The sequence below is a fragment of the Siniperca chuatsi genome, linkage group LG6 (genome assembly GCF_020085105.1).
Source record: "Siniperca chuatsi isolate FFG_IHB_CAS linkage group LG6, ASM2008510v1, whole genome shotgun sequence".
NCBI classification, from domain to species: Eukaryota; Metazoa; Chordata; class Actinopteri; order Centrarchiformes; family Sinipercidae; genus Siniperca; species Siniperca chuatsi.
In genome coordinates, this window is record NC_058047.1 from 15,451,171 (window position 1) to 15,477,611 (window position 26,441).

The 26,441-nt window shown below is 38.9% G+C and overlaps 1 protein-coding gene across 3 annotated transcripts; it reads right to left on the reverse strand.

The window, feature by feature from the left end:
* Positions 1-250: 250 nt before the first annotated feature.
* LOC122877889 (guanine nucleotide-binding protein subunit beta-4) lies at positions 251-25,851 on the reverse strand. 3 transcript variants are annotated; one of them, XM_044200072.1, is made up of 11 exons: positions 25,737-25,851; positions 19,663-19,743; positions 12,932-13,136; positions 12,420-12,458; positions 11,939-12,045; positions 9,246-9,309; positions 8,429-8,591; positions 7,432-7,498; positions 6,935-7,136; positions 6,139-6,355; positions 251-5,156 (listed from the first exon to the last, which is right to left on the reverse strand). In XM_044200072.1, the coding sequence occupies exons 3-11, from the start codon at positions 12,986-12,988 to the stop codon at positions 5,050-5,052; spliced, it is 1,023 nt and encodes a 340-aa protein (XP_044056007.1). In that variant the 5' UTR covers positions 12,989-13,136; positions 19,663-19,743; positions 25,737-25,851; the 3' UTR covers positions 251-5,049. The 3 variants fall into 3 exon arrangements, with proteins under 3 accessions (XP_044056007.1, XP_044056006.1, XP_044056008.1); XM_044200071.1 differs by lacking the exon at positions 25,737-25,851 and having other exon boundaries at positions 19,663-19,888; XM_044200073.1 differs by lacking the exons at positions 11,939-12,045; positions 12,420-12,458; positions 12,932-13,136; positions 19,663-19,743; positions 25,737-25,851 and adding an exon at positions 10,765-10,808.
* Between the last annotated feature and the right edge of the window lie 590 nt (positions 25,852-26,441).

The following is a 26,441-nucleotide window of genomic DNA, read 5'->3' on the forward strand; positions in this document are numbered from 1 at the left end:
CAAAGAAACTTTGCTGTCAAAAATGAGCTTGTGTTAATTAACTATAAAACTTATTCAAACTACACAGCCAGGGTCAGTTTTCTCCTCAAATGGGTTTTGAATGAAACTTAACTTATTCAGTTGTTCAATGCACTACAAAAAAACCTTGCTTAAACATTTATATGACTAGACAAATACTGTATGTAGTTCTTTCCATGCTTGCATACAGTCGAATTAAAAAAAAAAAAAAAGAAATCAGCCAGGATTTGTATTCTTGGTTAGAAGCTTTTTATTGGTTACAATAACTCATGGCAACATATCAGTATCACCAAGCCACTGTACAAATACAAAAAAAAGGTCTGGTGTGAAAAAGACTATAAAAATTATTCCATAACAAGTGATTATAATTTCACACAATAGCACTGAATTATCATGGCACCAAGTCCCTGGTCTTTACTGGCATAAAACAATAAATAAAATCAAAACAAATGTCAGAACAGTAGGTCGTAATGTCAAAGGGGCAGTGCATTATTTTGTGGTGGTGATCATGTGACATAACCAATTCTAGTGGTAGGGTGTCACTGAATTTTATTTCTCCTGTGTTAAATGTTGAACAGAAACTTCTAATTTGTCATGTTCAGATACTAAATTGGAGGGTTGTACAAATACAGTCCTCAAAATACTGCCTGAACTTGTGCAGCAGTGAATCTTTCACATCTGCTCTTTGAAGTTAGACCTTGGCACTGTGGGTGACAGTGGCAAGTTACATTGATCGCCTAACAACTACTGCCAAACATACAAACTCCAATGATTCAAAGAAGTCACAGATTTAGGTTCGTTTGAGCTTTGTACTTCAGACAATACTGTAAATGCATCAAATGTTGACATTTTTTGTAACATCAAGTAAGCCGATTCAACAGCTCCATATCAGTTGTGTAGTTATAATGTGAGAAGAAACTGGAGGAGAGACTTCAGGTAAATACAACAATAATGTGAAATTAAATGAAGTCAAGCACCTTTTTGATTAATGAGTCTACTGGACTACTTAGATGAGTGAATTGCACAGGCACAGAAGTGTTACTATTCCAGCTGCTAATACTGCTGAATTACACACAGAGCGGGGAAATGGTTGCCTGCTGAATATCGCCGTCAGTAATACACACAATCCTCTTTTCAGCTGTCAAGGGCTATGGTATTACCCCCCCCCCACCACCCCAATTTCACACAGCTCATAATTGTAAGAAAGAACAGGGTGGGTTTATTGGAATAGTTCGGCATTTTGGGGAAATACATTTATTTGCTTTCTGGCGAAGAGCTAGAGAAGATGTCACTCATGTCTGTCAGTTAACAAATAACTTAAAAGGCTACTGCAAATGTTAGCGACCAGCTAGCTTAGCATAGCACAACGACTTGAAACAGGGCGAAACTGCTAGCCTAGGCTTTGTCAAAACGGTAACGTCTGCCTTTCCTCATCTCTAATGCTCACAAATTAACACATAATAATAATAATAATAATAATAATAATAATAAAATCTTATATAATATTTACAAAAACCTGGGTGTAAAAATGATGATTGGCCGTTTAACAGGCCGGGTATGTGAGGACTAGTTGCCAGGCAACCAGTGGCAACTCAAGGAAGTTACTCTAGCATACCAGCCAAGAAATAGTCCAGCGAATTGTCATTTTTACACTTCAATTTTTGTTAAACAAATTAGATATAACATGATAATTTGTGAGCTTCAGTGGTGGTGGCAGGCAGATTTTTATTTTTTTATCTTCGAACAGAACCAGGCTAGCTGTTTCCCCCTGTTTTCAGTCTTTGTGCTAAGCTAAGTGGCTACTGGTTGTAGCCTAATATTTTAACGGATAGATATGGATCTTCTCATCTAACCGCCAGAAAGCAAACATTTCCCAAAATATTGATCTATTCCTTTACATACATACATACTGTCAGTCTATCATCTTTATCTGGGGACACATGAACTTCTGATGTCTGCTGACTGAAACAGAAACTTCAGCCTTAATAAGCACTGTCAACTTAACACTTTGGGATACAAAAACCCATCTTCAGATATAAGCAGTCCACCTGTTTGATCAGACAACAGATTGGGTGTAAAAATCAGATACTGATGTGACTTTAATTGAAGGATATGGAGAAGGCTGGCACTTGAGTAAAGTGAACAAACATTTTTTTGTCACACTGACTAGTTTTCAGTTCACAGCTCAGGGTCTGTGGATAACATTGGCACAAATGAGGAAGTAACACTTAGATCTATATGTTATCCACATACATCAGCAACCCCACACACACACACACACACACCCCCACACACACACCTCAACACTGATATGCAATACATATCACATTCTACACACCTCCAAGATATTCCCAGGCTAAAAACTATAACTGTTATTTTTAAACATTCTCACAAAATGGATTCATAACGCAAAGCAAGGTAGAAGCAGCTAAAACATAAAAAAAAATAAAAATAAAAAAGGTCACTAGAATCACGGTATGCCAAAGAGGGGTTTCATTGATAGCTGATTGAACCTAAATAAATACTACAAACTGTACGGTAGTAGTAGAAAGCAGAATTGTATAAAACGTGATGTAAAACACTTGCTTTAAGAAGCAGTATGGCGCTGCATGTGGTCGTGGTGGTTTTTCTGTAAGCATGCTTTTTAGTGTTCACTAGTATCAGAATGTGCTTCTATTGGGAAAAGAAATAATTAGCAATCTTTCTTATTGATCAGTGTGTAAAAAGGAATAGTAAGAGGAGAACATTAATGTAGTCGATGCTAGTATTACCTTCTATTATAAATGGTATCGTAAGGCAAAATGGAGACATATAGTGCCACATCTCACAGGACTCCTTTATCTAGCCCATGTGGGTCAAATGTTTATATTTCGAGATAGGCACCTAGGACAGCTGACGGATAGGTCCAACTCACAAACATTATGTTTATTAATTAATTTTTAACGTAAGCCTTTAGAGGAACCAAAATAATGTAAGATGCGTGATGAGAAAATACTCAAAATCAGAGATACCACTTCTATAGGTAAATAAGCCATGTGCTCGATGGTTTACATTTGTACTACAGTTTGTGAGTGCATTTCTAGCTCTCTACTAAGTGTACATTTCTGTCTACCAAGTGTACTTTCTTCACAAGCAATATTTAACAGTTCATAACATGTTTTTGGTGAGGAAAGAAAACAAATCTCTGAAAGTATTAAACCCTTAAAAAAAAAAGTTTCCCCTTTTGTTTTTTTTGTTTGTTTTTTTTCTTCGTTTTGTTTTTTTTAGAGGCTTGCAGTGGCACTGGTGTGAGTGGCTACCATGAATTCAGTTCCATGCAGTCACTTAGTTTACACCTTGCTGACAACGAAAAGGACTCGTTGATCCTTCATTTAGAAGAAAAAAGATGAAAATGACATGGCGAGCTCTGACAGACATCTTTATCTCTCTCTTCATCTTTTCTCTAGTCCTCAGAGGCCACTGACAGAGTCACTGCTGTCCTTTATGGTCCTTTAATATCCTCACATAACGACTGACCGCTCTACCATTTGTCCATACAGGCCTCAGAGCCGTTACAGGCTAGTAGAAAAACAGATTCTGCTTGGGGAGAACGTGTCTCTCTTTCCGATGCCCTTCTGTCCATCAGAGTCATTTGTACGGGCAACATGAGATGCTCGTCTTGACTTTAAGGAAAAGTGTAGATTCTATAGGCCACAAGAGACAGGGATATTATGATGCAAAACATCTTTTTTCGGACCATTATTGGGTTATCATATCACACAGCTGTTGATTAGCAAGGAATGGATGTGGTCTTGAGATATTCCGCATCTGGTGATTTGAAACCACAATCCATGTGAGTATAGGCCAAGGCAGGGCCTCCAGTTAAATAAAGTTTTCTATCTTAGCCTAAAATTAACTGGTTTCTACTTTGGTGCTAAAGCTGAATCCAGACTAAAAACTTAACACCGCTTGTTGGTTTTGAAGCTCTCTCTCTCTAAATCACTACCACAGCAGTGTGACGTTTTCCTTCCAAATGAAAAGACTGGTGAGGAATGCCAGGGGTCGTGTTGTTAAAAGAAAATAAATATACCATCATAGCCATCATTCACATGAACGCAACATTTGTAGATACAGGGTGCACGAGTCATGCCCACTGCCTGTAACTATAATACACACACACACGCACACAAATAAGGAAAGTGAGCTTAGCTGGGCCAAATTTTATTTTTGCAAATTGTTTTGTTTACTTGCTATATCCTCTTTTGTTGCTGGATGAGTGGGCTTGACTACATCATCAAGTTGCAGAAATATTAGAAAATGAAAGGAGATTTTTTTTTTTTTTTTTTTTTTTTTTTTTTTTTTTAAAGGTAGAATTATGATACATTGCGGTGTCTAAATTGTCTTACACTCAATCTGGTACTCACAGGATAAAATAAAGTGTTTCTGGCATTATGTTGTGTAGTAATGTGAATATATGTACATTTGAAATAAAACATAAAACCCCCAAAATCAGAAAAAAAAAACAAAAAAAAAAGGGTTGGGAAATTAACTACAAAAATATATACATACACATTATATATGCATATATGATGCATATATACACACATAATGCTATACATATATACTGTCTTTATATATACATTTACATATTACACACGTTCATCTTGTTTGTCATGGTAACAGACGCTCTTTATCGCCTTCTAGAGAATTGGTATAAGGGCGAAATCTTCTATTTTTTTCCTTCAGTTTTTCATAACTCATCTTTTATTTTTGATTGGACAACTTTACTGAAAGGTTCTTATTTTTGTTTTTGTGTAATAGCTGGGTGAAAAAAAAATAAAAAACACTCGGAAAGGTAGAAAGAGTTGGTACTTTCTCACAGGTGGGCAGGTTGCCAGCAGAGAGGAGAACTGGGGGTGATTTAAGAGGATTTCGGCTGACACAGTGTGCACCCCGCAGGTCCAGCCCAGCAGATGAGTTGGGATATGTAGGGTGGGGTTGCGGGGAGGAAGTTGGCAGGCAGTGATTGAGTACAACAAGGAAGAGGTTTGTTTAGTTCCAGATCCGGAGGAAACTGTCCCAGGAGCCGGTGGCCACAGCCATGCCGTCTTCTGTAACCCCTAAGCAGCTCACTCTGTTGTCGTGGCCTGCTAGCACACCTGGAGGTCCAAGAAAATAAAACACAGAGTTGATTACTAAAAATCTGCAACCCAGAGCCAAAGTCAAGAGCCATTCAAACATGACATTAATTAATTACTCCGAAATCACCATAAGCAGTTCACACTATTGAATTTCAACTTTTAACCAAATAAAGAAAATGAATGGCAGCTTAATCGATAATGAAAACATTAGTTAGTTACCAATACCATACACTATTACCAATAACAAATTTAAAATGTGTGTGCAATACAGTAACAGATGGCACATCTGTTTTTCATGGGTGGTGTCTTCATCCCAATTTCACACCAGAGAAGAAATTGACTAAATGATTACATGTTTGCACATTGAATTGAAGACTATTTTCCCTCATAAAATGGATTTGTTTTAATCTGACAAGTTAGTTTGCAGGTTACAATTAAATTTGGGTGCATCCCTCTCACCTTGTGCAGTGAGAAAATAAGCACACACCAAAGACAACACCTTTTTTTATTTATATATATATATATATATATATATATATATATATATATATATATATATATATATATATATATATATATATATATATATATATATATATATATATATATATATATATATATATATATATATATATATATATATATATATATATATATATATATATATATACATATATACACACATATATACATATATACATATACACACAAACTTTGCCAGGAATCCAAGATGCTTATTGTCATAACCAATTTGGATTTCAGTGGTCAAATGCACGTTGTGTTAACTTTCATACCTCATAGTTCATGTGGTCCAAATGAAAATTAAAGAATAAAAAAAGTGACCCCATGCAGATTTTGCTGAAGTTACTGAACAAGAAAACAGATCAGATTTGAGCCGCTTTCATCTGGAGTATAAATGTAGGTTAGGGAATCAAGTCTCATAGTGTATGGTCTCCTCATCTGTCACCTAAAATGAAAACAGACTTTAAATGTTGCTTACCTGCACGCTCGCCTTTCAGAGTGTCCCAGACGTTACAGTTGAAGTCATCGTAGCCGGCCAGGAGCAGTCGGCCACTCTTGGAGAAAGCCACAGAGGTGATGCCACAGATGATGTTATCATGGCTGTACATCATCAGCTCCTGGTCGGCTCGCAGGTCAAACAGCCTGCAGGTGGCATCATCTGAGCCAGTGCCAAAGGCATTCCCATTGGGGAAAAACTGCCGTAGAACAAAATTTATATCAAGTAAGGAAAGTGTTGTTAAATCATCGTATCATGTTTTTGAGCCTCTGCGGAGATGTTTTCTTTAAAGAGGCTTCTTGTTTTTCCCAGAGCCTTACAGACCATCCAGGGTCAATATAAGTGCATTGTGCATGCACCTAAGACGGTGACCTGCTTTAAAGGAGCACTTTGAAATGAGTAATGCTGTATTTCCAGTAGGGATAGGATGATGATGACCAATATGTAGCTATGATAAATATATTACTACTGTCCACTGATTTAGATTACCACAATAAAAAGATAATAAAGCAATAACAGTCGGGCTTGTTGGACCAACAAAAGAAACACTAAATAGATTTTTTTAAGTTTCCTATCACTGATTCGACTCATCACCTGACATCTAAAAAGTCAGGATTTCCCCTTCAAAATAAGGTGCAGTGGGTTTCAGTCGTCTATACTTTGTAAATGACCTTTTCCAAGATATTGATACTGTCAGCCATGGCTACTACAGCAAAATGTTAATCTTTTACACTCTTCCTTCCTGCAGTGTGTATGTGACTGAAGTTTCAGTACTCACGGTGACGGCGTTGATGTCGGACACATGGCCGGTGAAGGATTGCCTGCACATGCCATCACGGATGTCCCACAGCTTAGAGGTGGCGTCGCAGGCTCCTGACACAAAGGTCTTGTAGTCCGGGCTTAGAGACAAACTCATCACATCCCCTGTGTGGCCAGTGAAGGAGGTGGCCTGCTGGCCTGTCTCTATGTCCCACAATGCACTGCAAGAAAGGAGTTAGTGGTTAGGTATGGGTAACAAAAGTGTCCCCTCAGTTATTATGAAGGCACAGGTGGGAAGTATACAGCACAGGATGGTTATGTGTGAGAGACAACGCTTTTACATAAACTTTCACATTACAGTATTAAACACCATTAAGACAATACTCTTGACAATTCTCTTCATTTTTATATAATGTGGAGGAGGAACATGGAAACAGGAATATCAATACAATATTTATATAATGTAAAGAGCTTCATTCTTTAAGGTGTGCAGGTGGGAGCAGAGTCGTTGCTCACCAGGTGGTGTCTCCAGAGCTGGTCAGTATCTGGTTGTCATCCAAGAAACGACAGCAAGACAAGTAACCTGGAGATAAACAGAGGTTCAACATCAGATAAGGAGAGCTCTGCCCTGCCTTGTCAGTAGCCCTGGGCAAGACACTTAACTCTTTAACTACTCACATGGTGGCCTACCACGACTGATTATTTACTGACGTGCTAATCCTTCTTTATGATGTTGCCTTATGCAAGTGTGGCCTGTGGCCCTTATGAGCATTCCCACTCATTTTGGTTGTGCCCAGGTAGCTGAGCCCACCTTTAATCCACATCCTGTGTTGAAAAATGGGCCTATTTGTTTTTTTTGAGGTATTGGTTTGAGCCGGCATGTTCATCCAGCACTGTAGCCCTGGGTTCAGAAAACAGTCATGTCCCTCCTCCTTCAGGGATGTGCAGGCTCTAGAATTGCAGTAGTATATTAGTGAAACTATTGTGGAGGCAATTTCTCACAGTGATAAAATAGTATTCTCTCTCCCCCTAGTCTGACAAGTGAGATTAATGAAAATGTATTGTAAGCAAAGTTCTACCCTATATGTGGAAAAATATATTTTCCATATGTCATGCTTACATTGCAGGAAAAAACAAAGCCCAAATCTAGGTTTGTAAAATTAACTCAAGATGTTTGTGCCAAGAGACGTACTGTAAATAAGCCAGTGAAAACATATGAGAGTCAGTGGAAAATAACAGCTTGTGTAGCTTTCCATTGTTTGACTCACTGAACTAGCCAGCCAGTCTATACATAATATCTAAATCTAAAACTACAGTAAGGGAATTTGCGTGTCACAGGTAATGGACAAATCATGGCATGCTGGAGTGCTGCCCTCAGCTCAGAATGTGATAAAAATATAACTGTCAGTTAGTAAGTGTTAGTATAAAAATAACAAGCAATATTCTCAGGGTTAGTGGTTCTGTTGAGTCCAGCCAAAGATAGGCTCATTTTATTAGCTGGCCCTGTGTCTACCTGTGTGTCCGGGTAGCTCTCGGGTGACGCGCACATTGCCCTCACGGGTCTTCAGGCTGTATATGGAGCAGATGTTGTCCAGGCCTCCGCAGGCCACATAGTTCCCAGAGGGGGCATAGGCGCACGTCATCACCCAGGAAGAGCGCAGCGGGATGGCATGCATCTGAGGACAAGGACAGTCAGAGTCATTTCTTTATTAAATACAATAAAAGGAAGTGATGTTGAGCTTTAAGGTTAATTAAGGTCAAAGGCTTTGAGGTTAAGGTAATTTAATATATTTCAATCCAGAATGCTGTGTGGTGCTTTTAAGTCATCAGCTGACAAAATTCTGCCACTTCCTCTGTACTTCAGAGAAGGATGTATTCTTACATTTGTCTGGGTGGCACTGTTGCAAAAGATTCCAATAACCAACGTGGTAACAATTACATCATGACACAGATGATGCAAAGACAACAGGACTTAACATTTAGTGCAAGGGGACAGCGCAAGACAGTCTGGGGTGGTTTGTTCCTCTGCTTTGGATGTCAAAACATTGGTATAAGACGCAGTTCCCAACAACCGTACAACCATACTGTGTTTAAGACAGCCAGTCCATGAACTACAGCCTGTACTTTAAAGGAACATCTGGACAGTTGATATGAGCTTGTCAAACCATCTCTCCAATCCAAAAGTCAAAGAGGAGAGTCAGTGAAATCTGACAGGAGCTGCACATTACTGATGGCACAAAACGTCTACATGTACTGTAACTCAGGTGGATTTGAATGAAACTATTCTCGTACATATTAAATATTATATCATTGATTATCAATAATCTCACCTTATTTGTTGTGTAGCTGTCCCATATGATTAGCTTTCCATCTTGCGAGGCACTGACAAGTAACCTAGAAACAAGTTAAGAAAAGCAGCATGAGACAAGGCTCACACATTTAAAAAAAACAACAAAAAAAACAAACAAACACATAATCTACAGAACATGCACTTGGATCATTAAAAGCAATGAGAGCCAGCCACCTTGCAGACTACTGTGCTATACTGTCTGAATGAACATAAGATGCTCTGTCAAACAGCATACAGCATGAGCTCCCTACTCCTTTCTCCCAGTCCCCATTTCCCTCCATCTTCCCTCTTTCTCCCCCTCCAGGTGGAAGTCTCCTCATCCAGGGAAGCCACATTTAATGTCCCCTCCATCTAATATTTATTACCCAAGTTACGTAAAAGTCCCTACTGTCAGGTGGGAGGTGGAGGCCTGAGGGGTTGAGAAAGCAATAGAAAGAAGCTGAGGTGGGGCAGCAAGAAGGGACAGCAAAACAGGAAGACAGAGAAGAGGGTGAAGTAGAGAGTTCTAGGTGGTGCAGATACAGGAAAAGCTGGAACCCCTCCCACCCTGACTGGGTGTTTCCATCTCTCCACGAACAGGAAGTAGTTTGACAGTGCTACGCTACAATCAAGAAGAGAGCCATCACGCTCAAATGTCAGTGGCTGTATACAAAATAAACACTGGCCTGCTACAGGGTCACCCAGAGGGTGCTTGGCACACACACGCATACATTCACACCAATACACACACACACACACACACACACACACACACTTAACAGAATAATCACGATTGTACAGCCTATGCATCATCAGTTGCAGGTAATACCAGTATTTAGCTTTGAAAGCAGACATAGTTACACTCAAACACAGGTTTTAGTGGTGAAAAAAGAGAAAACTAATTTGCTTAAAACAGAACCTGAAGTTTGTGATCTATGTTTTCTAAAAATCTACATTTTTTTTTCCTTTTTTTTTTTTTAAAACAGAAAAACAGAACTACATTTTGGCTACACCATCTTCCAGTTCATTTCCTTGGATAAAGATCAGTGCACTGCATGCATACTATTGGGAAAATACTATATTGACTGATAATTCTTGGTGCTCATAATTGCAGCAAATAGTTAAAAAAGCAGTTTGTAAGTTTTACTTTAGCGACAACTCAATGCGTGCATCCACAGTTGCAGTCCAATATGGACACAGAGGAACTTTACTCACCGATTAATTTTGAATCATCGTAACATTTGGAAAACTGTCAAAAGTTTATATCTTACAAACTGCATCTTTAAAGAAATATTAAATAAGCTGTGGTGGCTGCCTGTCTCTGTTCCCAGTGAATATCATTACAGTGCTCATAGTGAGGGCGTAAAACAGTGCTAGCACTTAGACAGATGTACAGTAGTAGTGGAGGTGGCAGTAGTGACAGTCAATTATGGTGTTATTAGTCATATTAGTAGAATAGTAGTAGTAGCAGTAGTGGTAGTAATAGTAGTATTGGTACTGGTAGTAGTATAGCCCCACACCTGGGACTGCCGTCACTGCCCCAGTGCATTGCATTGGGAGACAGATGGACAGAGAGAAAGATAAAGAGTGACACAGACATATTAAACACAGAAAGAATATCGTTTTATAACAGTGATACAAGTTGTTGAGAACCCCTACATTTTTCGGTAATTATACCAGCGTATATTTACAGTGAGAGTAATTTGGTACTGATATGCTGCCATAACTCAAGTTACGCAACACTGCATAGATATTGATAGTTGGTGGTATTACTTGGGTCTTGGGTATTAATACTAATGGGAATTAGTGGGTAAGAATTTAAGCAGTTAGGCCAATTTTCCAAGACAGAGATTAAGCCAATACCAGACTGGTAATTTTATTGTAAAATTCCTGCACTGTGGCCGAAGGTGTGTCCATGTTTGGCTGGAATGGAAACCTTTTTATTGCCCATCCTTGGCAAACTGTAGATCTTGACAGTTATAGATGTAGTGTTAACAGTCGCCATGCTCTCACTGGCAGTCTCGAAATTCAACAGTCTGCTGGCGGCAACAGAAATTAACACAAATGCTCTTCAAAGTTTGTACAATTCTAATAAAATTAGAAACAAAAAAATGGGCTAAACTGCGATGATTATTATTAGCATCCCTTTATCCTTTTTAAGCTGTTAGCATTTTTTGAGACTCACTGTAGGTAATATGTGAAGTACAGAGCAGATATAATTTTGTTCCAGTGTTTTCAGGGATTAAAAAAAAAAAAAAAAAGACTCTTTTGAATGAGCGAACGGGCAAGCAACCTAAAGCAGTAGAAAACGACACCACATAGCCAGCAGAAGAAAACACCAAACCTGCACCAACCACAGGATCAAAAACATTATGCTGAAAAATATTTAAAAACAAGTTGACGATGGACTGAGGGTGTAAAACTTCAGCAATCTCTTCTGTAAGGTCATCCAAAACTTTCGAGAAATGGGGAAACAAGTTAAATGTTATCTTAAAGTACAGATTGTATGTCTGCCAATTATCAGAAATGCCCCGAAAAAAAAACAAAAAAAAAAACAACAACAATAAAAAGACAAATCAGACCAAGAAGACAAAAAAAAAAAAAATTAAAATAAAAAAAAACCTGTGGGGGAATAAAGGTTCATTTCCTATCCTGCACTTAACTAATAATTGTGTTGTAGAATAACTTCACTACCTGGAGTCGCTCCCCCAGTGCATTGCATAGATCTTGGCCAGGTGGCCCCTGAGAGTGCGTCGCGTCCGCATCTGTATCCGGCCCACTGAGTCCAGACCAGCTGTGATCTGCCAAATTACAGGAAGAAACTTTAGCAGTGACACTCGAGGCCCACACACACACACGCACCACCACAAACACACACATCACTGGACAGGGGACTGAAGCAGCAAAAACAGGCCAACATCACTCCACAATGGACAATGACGAATAATAGTGGAGCTTACATTTGCGTATATTGTCTGTGGGATATTTATATGGATTCAGTGACAACATATGTTTATAAATACTGCCAGGCTGAGGGCAGACTGGGCAAGATTTCTAATGTATACTTTGACACTTCTACCGATTAGTGTACTGCAGGAAAATAAATGGTAAATGACTGTACTTGTATAGCGCTAATTGTTTACATAGTATTCTATATGTGGAGGTGAAGTCTTACCTGTGACAGAGTGGAGTCACTGCAGGCTTTCCTAGCATCCTGCAACACAAGAAAAAGCCTTAATAATAATAATAATAATAATAATAATAATGTTGACCAGTGACAAATTTCAGCTTATTCAGTCGCTGCATAGCTAAATGTAACACATGATTACTACACAGACAAACACACAAATAATTTAACATGTAGACAAACATAAAAAAGATAAATGACAAATAAGTGTCTAAACATGTGCCATAAGTTATTGCCAATCACAGAATCTGAATATCTCAATGGTCACACAGCAGCAACACACATTTATAAATCAATTCCCACAATCCACTTTCTGCACAAGAATGAAAGCGGCTGATTGACAAGTTACATGCTGAGTGCGTCACTGTCTCATCTCAAACTGTGTGAGTCACAGCTTGCAGTGAATGGACAGTGGCACACATGTGATGTACAAACACACACACACACACACAAGTCAACATAAACAAACATGTGCGTGTGCACACAAAATGTTGCCATACCCGGATCTGATTGCGTAGTTGCTCGGCTTCCTGCCGCAACTGTTCCAGCTCGCTCATTGTCCCTCTGTGATGTACTCAGGCCACACTCCACTCAAAACACTGACTGAGCTGGGAAAACACACGTGCCTGTACACGCGCACACACACACACACACACACACACACACACGCACACGCACACACACTCACACTTTACCAGCTGACACCTGCAAGACAGAGAGACAGAAATACTATGAGTTCAACAGAGAGTGAAGGATGGGAACTTTCATCAGAAAAACACAGGTATCCTGTATGGGTTCAGACCAAAGGAGGGTGCTGCAAAGGGTGGCGCTGGGTGGGGCTGGGTGAGGCTGGGTGGGGGCCTGGAGGGTGGCCTGGCTCTTCAAACACCCCCAATCTGGTTCAAAAGGCCATCTGAGCCAGGCTTTGACCTTTCCTCACTCAATCAGCCTTTTGTGTTGTTGCATTGCGTTGCTTTTGTGTTGTTTGCTCGACCGGCCCTGAAGAGCCTAAAGTGTGTGTGTGTGTGTGTGTGTGTGTGTGTGTGTGTACGTACGTACTGTGGGCAGATCTGGATGGTTTAGTAGACAAAATGTCCAAATGAGAAAGAGAACTTAAGTGCATATATTTATCTGTGTGCGTATACATTCTGTGAACATTTATTTAAATGTGTGTCAGATTGAGCTTCTGTTTGTGTGTGTGCACACACACACACACACACACACACACACACACACACACACACGTTAAAAGGTAAACTTAATCTAGTCCATTTGTGGGGACGCACACCCACACGCACAAGCACGCGCGCTTATGCATGTGCGAGATGCCATTTCCTTTACCTTGGGGAGCCTGAATGTGGGTCACAAAGCACTTAGACACTCCTCAGAAATGTTTGGACCGCACCCACCACCCTCATTTTCCAGCTGCTTTACAGTTTTGCTGTCCAGAAGTCTAACCCTCCGAGATTAAATTTTCAGTTCCATTTTCTATAATTCAACAATTAGACCGAGTCCAGCCCTTCCTCTTCACAGGAAATCATGTTAATGTAAAGTACGTTGTTTGCGCTGTATCTTAATTTTTACAGAGGTGCCCAACTACTTATTCGCCACGAAATAAAACCCCATCATTATACAAATAGCAAATAATTAACAAAGACAATGATTTGATGTTCATGCTGCTGAGATTGCCTTTTAAGATACTGTAAGTGTGTGGAAAGCTGCTCTTTTGGATTCCTGGTTCACTTGGTTTTGGCCATTGTGCCTCTGCAAACACAAGAGAGGATGCCTTTGACTGCTCATCGTGGACTCTTGTCTCAGCCAAAGAGGTCTTTGACAGTAACGAGGCATCAGGGACAGCGAGCGTTGCAATGCTTTCAGCTGCTCAGGAGTGACGTCACTCCCTCTGGCTGACGCAACCCCCCTGAAGAGAGGCTCTCAGCGTCAGCTCGCCTGTGATGTGGTATTGCTCTATGACTGCCATGGATCCATTATACTGTATGTCTCTGAAATCTACCACGTCACACAGAGCACCTTGTGAACTACCAAAACACCTGATATGACCTTCTACACTCGGCTAAATATTTTCAATCAATGTTTTCAGCCAGAGGCTTGTGTCGTGAAAGGCAACGGAGCACATGAGTAAGCACAAGTAACGCAGGTACGGTGATGATGACGACGCTGAAAAACGTGATGCGTTGGAGTGCTTTCCCATTGGATTGGATAAAAGTGACTGCTCTGATTTTAGGCATGCCATGTCAGTGCTATTTGCTAAAGTGCCACATGAATTGTCTAGTTCACACATGGATACTAAATACTATTTAGAAACCAAAACAGGACACTCATTACTGCTGTACTAAGTAACCACATATCAACCGCAGCCAAAAGAAGCGGTCACACAGATAAATGGTCCCCACAAATGGACTAGATTAAGTTTACCTTTTTACAATTTATAGTCGTAAACCTCAGTGAGCAGCCGTGTGCATGTCTTTTCTCCAGTTGTGTGACTGGAGTCATGCAACCAGCCAGCCGGGCCAATGCAGGCCCAGAGCATGACACAGTATCAGGGTGACAAAGGCAGAACTGTGTGTTGGAGCTGCCTATTGTTTAGTATGTGTTGCCAGCTACAGTAGATAGTGCTGCTTGGCACCACCGCAGTTGGGTCTCTGAGACTGGCCATGGGAGGCTATAATTGCTACTGCCCTTCTGACACCAACCAACCAAACACCCATCCAACATGTTCAGCTTCATGCTGGAGCTCCCAGCAGCCAGCAGAAGACCACTGTGTCTGAACTTGGACCAAACAGCTTCCATCGGCATAAAACTGTAGGTTCGAGAAAAAGATGCACAAAAGGCAGATATAGGCATACACACTTTGCGTCTTTGCATCACCTTCATAAGGCAGTGCGTACACATAATTGTCTTCTATAAATCTCAGTCACTAGTTAGCCAGAAATGGACGGAGATACGCCCTTAATCACCGGTTTGCATTTGGTCATTGAAAACAACGGAAAAGAAGAGATGCAATTTCACTTCATGTCTGTGCTACGTTGACAAAGTCTTCCAACAATGCTAGAGGAGCTGATACATGACCATTACGCATGGCTCTGGTTATCTATAGTGTCCATAGTGGTTTAAAATCAAAAATTCATCACATGTGTATCATACCATTATTGGCAATTATAGTATCATCAAACTTAAAATATAATCAGTAATAGGATAAAATAAACAACAGAGAAATGAATGACAACAGAAAATATATTTTTTCAAATGACCATAACAAAAACAATCATATTAAGCACACAAAATACTTTAAAAAGTTTTGAAATGTGTCTTTGACTGGCATATTATAAAAAGGTATGCTGTCTGAAGTCGAGCTGAAATGACTAGTTGATTGATCGATTAGTCGAATACCAGAAAATGTATCTATTTTGATAATTGATTATCATAAAAGTCCTTATTTATTTGAGCAAAATGCCAAAAATTCACAGCTTCCAGCTGCTCAAATGTGAATATTTGCTGGTTTTCTTAGTCTTCTCTGATAGTAAACTGAATATCTTTGGGTTTTGAACTAATGGTCTTAAAAAACAAGCGATTTTAACACTTAACCTTGGGCTATGGGAAATTGTGGTGGACATTTTTTCACTAATGACTTAATGGCATGCAAACTTTCATTTTTATGCCACTCAGACAGCGAGAAAGAGAGACACATGGAGAGACCTCCTTCCTCCGTCTCCAATAATGAAGCTTGGTCACAATATATTTGTTACAGGAGACCCTTCAGCGTGTGTCCCTGCTGACTCAGTGATAGTCCATGTTCAGCAGGAAATATTCAACCATAGGACAGTAAGTGCTTCAAGAGAACTTGTTAAGTCCAGAAGCAGAGTGTTTCAATTTGTCAAATCAAACATTAATGGAGCCATAACACTCAGCATATTTTGTATTTAACTTAAATTTGTCAATGAGACCTTCTGCTCCTTCTGAGTCTCATACAGTAGAAAGTCAGTCACATCTGCCTCAATCATGAACAAATACTGGTGAACAGAGCAGCAGGAGGTGCAGGCAGTGCAGCTGCACCCGGAGCCACAGGGGCCCAACAACATGAAATGGTCAGGAAGTTAAGGAATTAACATTATGAACAGCAAGGTCTGAACTACTGTGAGCACTGTATACCAGTGTTTACAGTAAAATTTTAATATTTATCATTATCAAAATCAGATTGTATAAGTTGGACACAAATATCTTTTGAATTTCGAGTTACACTGAACAGAACATTTACAAAATGTATGCACTTTCTGTACCTATTTAGACATTTTGCTCACTTACAATACATTTCGCTAACTTGAATATTTCACTGGTTTAGACGGTCTGTTCTCAAATCTTAAGATGCGTTTAATTTGTAATAGGGCTGCACAATTAATCGAAATATTATCCAAATCGCAATATGGCAAAGTGCAATATCCAAATCGCAGAAGCTGTAATTTTTTGATAAAAGGTCAAATGAATGACAAAACAGCATTCTAATGAAGTACTGTGGTGTTGCAGAGATACCCTCGCCTACAGATCTTGTTATCCAGAAAACATGTTTGTTTGTTACAGACCGCAACAAATGTCACGTCATCATATTTAATAGTTAAAGTTGTGATGCAAAAATGATCATTCCAACTATCTGTCTAAATAATCGCAATATGATTTTTTTTTACCATATCCTGCAGCCCTAATTTGTAATAAATGTACAATCTAAAGGCTTAATTCCAAACAATACTGAGCTCTTTTCTTTTTCCTTCTCTTGAACTCAAATCAGCTTCTATACAATTCCTCAATAACAGTCTCTATGGATTTTTAATTTATGAAATACACTGCTGGAGGATGAATATGTTCAGGTATTCATTAGATGATTAAGTTTAAACATCTTTAAAAAATAAAATAACCCTACACCTACGCCTGATCGTGCCCTCACAGCTTCTATCTGAGAATCCATGGTTTGGCACGTGAATGTGAAAACTGGATGCAGCAGGTCCGCTCCACCAGGTGTAAACTTGTTTAGATAATCCAATGACTATTCCAAACATCCAGAGAATGGAGGAAATACCTGGTGAGATCAGAGGCCACATTTCTTCCTTTTAGTCAGGTGATACAAGATCATATCATATCCTTTCATAAATAAACTTTACTTTATGTGTCATGAATTATAACAGCAAATTAGCAACTGCTTAGAGAATATCTGGTAGGGAAGATAAATCACTTAACGCACTATTAGGCAGGGACACCATGGAGGTGTTTTGGTTGGTCCCCAGCAAAATGAGAAAAGGTTTGATTTTGCTTATCATCACACAAAACTGACAGGAACACAGTAAATGAATGTGTGCTGACTGTATGACCTACTTGGACTACAGGTTTCACCCCACCTACACCAGATGGTTACAGAATTACACATAATGCAGTCACACATAATTCCTAATCAAAACTACAAGAACCTAATTAGATAGAAACCATCTTGTCCTAACAGGCCCTAAGTGACATCCATAATCTGAAGTGAATCATGATCATTTTATGTGAAAGTCTGAGATTTCCAGCTGGTGTATAATGGGTCCAGTTATAAAAACTGCTGTTACCACAGGTTAATTTCTCTGAGGTGTGGTATAGGTTTGGTAACAGAGCTGTACAAATAGGAGTTAGAAAATGTAGAGCATGAAGATGCAGTACTCTAGGGCTGGGCAGTATTGTTGAAAGCAGTGTAATAATAATAATAATAATAATAATAATAATAATAATAATAATAATGGCATGTCATCACGACACAATTCAAATTAACGTCGATCAATTATAATATTATGATGCTGAATATTTTATCACCCAGCCCTATTAGACGATACATTGCCTTTCATTTTCCAGGTTACTGTAAAATGTTTTCAGTGTTGTCTTTTCCTGGCTGTAGGGCTGCAACTAACAATTATTTTCATTTTCGATTCATCTGTTGATGATTTTTTTATTTAATTGACTACTTATTTAGTCTATAAAACAGAAAATAGTGAAATATGCCTGTCACAATTTCACAGAGCCCAAGGTGATGTCTTCAAACTGCTTGTTTTGTCTGACCAGCAGCCCACCCTGATCTATTCAATTTACAATGTTATAAGACGGAGAAAAGTAACAAATCTTCACATTTGAGAGGCTGAAGCCAGAGTGGGTTTTTTCCCCCCCCATTTTAGCTTGATAATTGACGTAAACAATTAAGCAATTATCAAAATTCTTGCTAAGTTTTTTTTAAATTAATTTTCTGTCGATCAGTTTATAGATCAATCGGCTAAACGATTCAGCTTTACCTGGCTTTAAAAGGCTGTATTACAGTTAAGTGGTAACTATTCTAAATGAATAGTGTATGTATCTACTTGCCCACTTTATTTATATTTAACGTTATATTTTGTTAATTAATCACCATACTATCCATCTTCACATTTGATTAAATAGGCCAGATATTATATGAGAGCCATGCCAGAAGTAATAAAACCTGTAGGTAAGTACTAACCAGGCCCAAGTAAGCTGCATATTAACTTTAACAAACTCGTACATCAACAGCAACCCACTGTCCTGCCTTATACACTGACTGTCAACACCAGCCAAGACAGGAAGCCATCAGCTGCATCATATGGAGACTCGGAGACTCTAGATTAAATTAACATCTATTAACCATCTTTATGAATTTATGTGAGTCGAGATACATTTCTGAGCCATGCAACAAATTGCATGAGTCGCGCGCTCCGTCACGCTACCAGTTGCAGCTCGGGTGAAGGCGGACTGGCATGTATATTTAATAGAAAAGGGGAAAAAGCTACGCAGGGTGTCGTGCAACCACAAATGAGCAACCTGATGTATGAAATGGGAACAGATGAATATGTGCCTACTAGTGACGGGTTTTGCCCCTATAGTTCCGCCTAAAAAAAAAAAAAACAGCTTGACAGCTTGTAAAAGGCCGCGTTTGGATAGCAGTGGATTTTCAGCAGTGGAAAGCTTTGCTTAGAGGAAAAAAACAGCATTGAGGCAATAGTGGCCTCTGGGAACAGTTATGTCAAGAGCTACACCGCTGCTCAGACCACCGACAATATTTCAACCTCACCGACATTTTTGCATCTCACCCTCAATGTAAAACAACATACAACCACCGTTAGCAAAGCAGGAAATAGCCTAAAAGCCACCAAAATATCAAGACAAGACTACACGTCCTTAACGTTACCTGAAACAGGCTTTTTGGCTCTGTCTGTCCTTCCAATCCGAGTCACACCGATCCGTTTTCACACGACAACCATGATCCCAGCTGTGGGAGAAATCGCAAAGGCAGACGTGTTAATTTTAAAACAATTTAATCGGTTTAAATGGGGGAGAAGCCAGCGCAACTCGGGTCGGATTAGACTAAAATTTTCACCAAGCAAGCTAATCACCACACCCATGAAAGTGGGAACATGGCAACAGCCTACGCTGAGGGGTGCACGCTGGTGAAATACATTGATATTTTTTATAATCTAACCAATATAACACGTTTTAAAATATCAGACCCTTGCAAATTTGTTTATATTTAAGTCAGTACTCGAAAACAATCGGTAATAACATTTTCTTATAAGATGAGGAAATGTTTGAAATGGGTCGTGTAACCTACGGGCGAAATGGTACCGTCTGTCAGCCCCCTCAACAAAAAGGAACCGAATGGGATACAGGAAACAAATATTAGACCTATAAAACCTGTAATAGTCGTAGTGGTGACTCAAAAGGACTTCACGTCAGGTTTGCAAAGCCACTTTTTGGTCAAAACCTCCACTCTTTTATTTGCTCACATACCAATACACTGAATAAACCAGGAGAGTCGTGAATCTACAGTATTAGTATTAAAGCTGGAGGTGAGGAAAGTACAGTATTTTGGGGTTTTCTGTATGAATGTAATCTATTACCAATTGTGACTTTACTTTGTTACCTGTGAGCATTATTGTAAAGTTATATATTTTCCTTTTCTGTTTATTTTACATATAAAAACAGCTCATAAGTACAAAATACTTTAGTCAAACTATACAGTATGTGCAGGAATAGCAATAAAATCAAATGTGGTTATATTGCTGCTATTCAGTTGAGGAGCCTATTATGAGACTGTAATTAGCAAAAGGTACAGTAAGTATGCATGTAGCCATATGCTTTAGAGGTGAAACAATTAATCGATTGGCAGAAAATTAATCAGCAACAATTTTGACAATCGATAGTAGTTTCATTCATTTATCAAACAAAAATGCCAAACATTTTCTGGCTCCAGCTTTTCAAATGTGTGGATTTTCCTGTTTTTCTCTGTTTTATATCTTTGTAAATTGATTATCTTTAGGCTTTGGACTGTTGGCAGGCAATTTGGGCTCTGTGAGATTGTGATGGGCATTTTAATTTTAATGAGATAGTTAATCACTAACTATTCAGATAATCATTTGTCATTTTGTAAGCAAAGAATGGCAAAAATTCACTGGTTCCTGCTTCTCAAATGTAAATATTTTTTGCTTTTCTTTGTTGTCTATGATGGTAAACTGAATATCTTTGGGTTTTGGACTGTTGGTCGGAAAAAACAAAACAGTTGAAGATGTTACCATGGGCTCTGGGAACTTGTGTTGGGCATTTTTTTACTATTTTCTGACATTTTGTAGACCAACTGATTAGTTAATCAATAAAATAGTCAGCAGATTAATAAATTAATTAATTACTTATTAGTTGCAGGCATGATATGCTTATAATAAATAATGTTATTGTGCCAAGTGACATGAAGACAATGTCATTTACTACAGAAATATATTTTTTCTGCTGCTACACTATTGAGGCTTAAATAATTTACATTATATCCAGTAACTAGAACACAGAATAGTGAAGATGAATCAGTTACTATTTCAAAACCACCCAAAATCAAAACATAAAGCTCTAAGGTTCGATTTGTGCCAGGAGACAGCTGTGCCAAGTCTCACCCCAGCACACCACGGTTGGCCTGCAGTGGGCTCATTGAAAAGGATCTCTCTCCATTAGGAAAGGATGAATTTTTAATGGGGCCAATGAAAGGGAGCAGTGGGATAGGCTTTTCCATATCTCTGCATGAGCCATAATCAATGGAGGGAAGATGAAAGTTGCCCAGCCCTTGGTTTCCTTTCGGAGTGGCATGGGGTCAGATTAATTGAATTCACACACACAGCAGTAGTTTAGGTGTGTCAGACCAATTTCCCCCTAAACACATTATGAGGATTAGGATTAGCATGATAGCAGAAACATATGTTGTGGTTGGTTTGCCATTAGTGCAGCCTGGAGATAGGCTACTATTAAAATATAACACATTAATAAATACAGGAATGCACAATAAGTGTTACTCATGTTTCTGGACAGTCATTCTCAAAAGAAGAAATAGTTTATTAATTCCTCTATACCATCCTATAAGTCACTGCATATATCTGAATATTCTCACATACAATTTAGAGAAGTTGTATGATTCATACCAAATCATAACCACATATCTGACCATATATTGAAGACCAATAGCCCTCACATCCTCACAATAATTATGGCGTCTGAAGAGCTTTACTGTTATTGGTAAATGTATAGCATGATGGTGTGAACGATGATACACTAACAGGTTTTTGTCTTAAACTTGACTTGTTTTAAAGATGACATAATCTTGGGTCACCCCAAGCTTTCTGTTGTGTCATGTCTGGTGTTGCTCAACAAATGTATTAATTATTGCTCAAAGGTGGACATAAATCACACAACTGCAATGCAACTACAATTCAACTCTAGTCATACACTATGTTTTAGTAAACAGTCAATTCATTACTGTAATATGTTTTTGCCTTTTTGGACCAGAGATTGATTTCCAGTGATTTAAAAAAAAATACATAAGAAGGAGTCAACTCTTCTGCGCTCTGCCTATAAAAAGGAAAAATACTGAATTCATTAGCCAGCTGAGAATCAGAGTCAAGGTGTCCAAAAGCACATCCTTGGCCAATCAGGTCCCTTGGCCCATTGCTTAGCAACCAAAAGGAGAGGGAGGGAGCAAGTTGACACTGTAAAAATAGCACATCAATAGCCTGGTGTCTGAAAAAAAAAGAAAGACACACATGTTGGTGAGGCTATAAATAGCCTCCTGGAGCCTGGAACAGGTATCGTGTACAGTATCTCAACTGTATCGTTGCCTAATAATGAGACATTTTTGTATCGATGCAAATTCGGCATGGCTTGTGCACAAGTAACTGAGCTCAAAATACAGTAACAGTCAGGCAGCTGAATGAAATAATTTGAATATGAGGGTGGTTTTAGGGCTTAGGAGGAATAACAAGAGCTGACTGCACAGTATTCCTTCATTACTGTGTAAAAAGAGGCTCAAAACTAACAACAGGTTGGTATTTGTAGACAGCAGGTTTCTTCATCCTATTGTTTGCCATCTGATGTTTTGCATAGATACAAAATTACAATGGCCTCTGCTGCAATAATACATTTGAATGTACTATAATAATCAATAATGTGCATGGACAAGTTTGCATACCAGATGGGATTAAGGGTTGAATGGCTTACATTAATAACTTGAATGATATTTGATGTTTTCACATGATCTCATAATTACATCTGTATATTGTTCAGAGGCATCACAATGAGCTGTGTGCTTTATCTAGTCTTTACATATTATCTCATCACTACAATGTCACATTGTTAAAATGGTTCGTACACACATATGTCTTTTGTGTAACGGGAGAGTAGAGCAGAACGTGGCTAAAAATAGATCTATCGTGTTCAATTCAGTTTCACAGGACTGCTCAAAAATAAGCCCAATATGTGGGCGATCAAAATCAAGTGGAGATAATGGGATGTCAATCTGAAGCAGCTTCTCAATGCCTATTTTTATCTGCACGTTCACATTTTTTGCCCACATGTGGCGACGTGCCCCGACGACCTCCATGTCATACTTCCACTGTATCAAAGGCAATTAAAAGGTGTAGCAACAGTAGAACCTTAAAAGGCTTTATCAGGGCCGTCTTATCCACCAGACATCTCCCGGGGAGGCTGGCCGTTGCCAGGGTAACCCTCACAAATGGCAACTGACGTCAAGAAGGTAGGAGAAATACCAGGGAGAGCCAGAGCTGCTATGCATAATGGATTATTGAAAAAAGGGCCCTCTTGAAGAGTGCAAAGTGACTTAAAATATGCGTGCCTTGCTGGGCTCGCCACCACTTCTCTCTCTCTCTCTCTCTCTCTCTCTCTCTCTCTCTGTGTGTGTGGTGAGGAAAATAGATGTTGACAATTTCAGGGTTTTACTTGCTGACTGGCACAGCTTGGGCTTTACTGGCCCAATTGAAATGATCCATCTTGAGTCAAACACTGCTGATGAGGTATTTCTTCACAGGACACATTGCGGTCTTTTCCTCAGATTGGATCATTTTAATGCCATTTGTAAATATAAGTACTCTTGTCTTATAGGCTTGAGAATGTGTGCTGCCGTGAACACATTGCAGAGGTTCTGCTGTGAAGTCTCCAAAAAGCAAAACCTTCCTCCACTGTACTTAAATCAGAATGAGAATGAAAAAGAAAGATAACCACGCCCATTTAACAGGAAATGGAAATATAAAGAGCTGGGAAATAAATGTGGCATTAGGAAATAAAAGTCCCCTGAAAAAAAGTAGTCGTAGTTTGTAGTAGTAGTTTGAAAACCGTAATTTTTTAATTAAAAATAAAAAATTTATTTATTTAACTATATTGACTAATTTATATATTTACATTTATTTATATATTTATTGCTTCATTTATTTATTTCAGGATTTATTTCAAAGCCATATTTATTTATGTATGTATGTATGCATTTATTTATTTAATATTGACTGAAATGACATTCCATAGATATTCAGGCATAGGTTCTCAGAAGTGTAAGTCCAGAGGGTAACTAACAGCAGTTTACTCTGTTCCTGTGTCAGGTTCTTGTCTAATCTCAGTGCTGTTGTTGGCCCATGAGAGACTGTTACAGTGGCAGCTTTGTGAAGAGCCCTCATCGTTTCTGTGATAATGCCTCTCGTGTTGTGTTGGAGTCACACTATCGACAATCGTGTCCCGATTGTGGAGTCAGGTTTGCAGATGGCAAAGGCCAAGTGCTGTTGCTATCCAAATTAATACAGCAGGACAGAAGCACGTACATGCAACAGAGAATTGACATGGTGTCCATTTTGGGGTAGAGGTATATCATAATATCACAGCAATACTTTAATATCAATATGCTTCTGCTAAAATCAGCACAAATACATATATAACAGAACAAATAATGGGAACAGATGACAAGTGATAACATTAAGTCAGAGAGATCCAAATGTTTTGAGTTTTGTTTTGAAGAATTTATTTGTTCCATGTTAAAAATAAATATTAACATGCAAATGTATATATATTTAAAAGGTGAATGCAATATCGAATATCCAAAAAGACTATCCTGTGACTGAAAGTTCATGTTCTAAAAATGCAACATCATAAATGTTTCCTGTCAAACATCTAAACTCCAAATAAAGCACCTGTTACATGTGCAAAATGTACATGAAGGAGTCAACAAACACCAGAATGAGTAGGCCTGAAGCTTGTAGCTTTTGTTTCACGGAGAAGCTGCAGAGGAAATGTGCAAAGAGAAGAAGTGAGAGTGTTTCAGTCCAGGGGAATCCCAGACACTTCTGTAAATCAGGGGTGCAACAAGCAACACAAAGCATGAACTAGCATGCTCTGAGTTTCCTAAGAAGTGAATCACACAAGTCATGTATGGGGGGGGGGGGATTAAAGGAAGTGAGGAACAACCCTGATGTGTCAATGCCACCCTTTTCAAATGCCTCCCGTTTTAGCTGCAACACTAAGATACCAGATGATTATTCATTTATTACCATGAGCCGACAAATATTTTGACTTGACATTTTGGTGCACCACAGGTTCAGAACACGAGATAAGACCAAGATATTACCTGCTAGTTGCCTGAAAACTAAACACAACCCTCGATGCCAGAACTACAGATCAGTTTGGCAAGCCCACAACCAAAATACAGTACAATACAGTCACCAGTGTTTCCTCTTGTTAATTCTGCAGTGGTGGCTTAGCTAGTTAGTTTTGGCTCCACACCCATCTCTGTTTTAATTAAAATTACACTTCTAGTGCAGATTTCAGATCTTCTTTTGATGTTTTGTTAAAACAAAAATATTATTCCAAACTGTAGAAATGTGCTTCTTTGTGCTTTGCACGTACATTTTACCAAAAACCCTACATTTAGAAAAATAATTAAAGCTTTTCTACCTTTTTCCAGTGCAGATGAGTAGCAGAGGAAGTGGGCGTTTTCTGCATACGTCCTAAATGGCAGGGATTATGAGTCGTACAGACCGCTGTCGTTTCAGTTCTTCCTTTCAGCTGTGAGTGTAGATGCTGCTGGGAGGAGCAGTAAATGGAGAGAGAGACAGAGCTGGAGTATGAGGTAGAGAGCTGCTGTGTGGGAGGGTGAGCATATGGGGGGTATGGAGGATGGGAGATGGAGTAGTATTTCCATTAAAGGGAGAGAGTTTATTTCTTCAATACTAATAGTAAAAGACATCACATGATAGGTTACAGAAATTCTTATTTATGGAAAACAGGATGGGTTCATGGTGAGGCAATTACTCCCACATCATTTTGATGTTGTCAAAAACATCTACAGTACATGGATATCTTTAAAAAAGTGGATACCACTCTGCTTGTTTGTTAGAAGAATTTCTGATATTGAGGAAGATTCATTGATCCAGGGTAAATGGGAGCTGGAGCCTATCCCAGCATGCACTGGGTGGAAGTCAAGATGAGATTGACGATGAGATGAGGTCTTTTCACTGGACAAGTCCTGCTGCCAAAGAACCCATATACACTTTTGCCAGATAGACTTTAAATAACCCTTTTATGAGAAATTAGAAAAGTACATCGTATATAAATCATGATAGATGTATGAACCTCCTCTGAAATGAGAATCTGAAACAA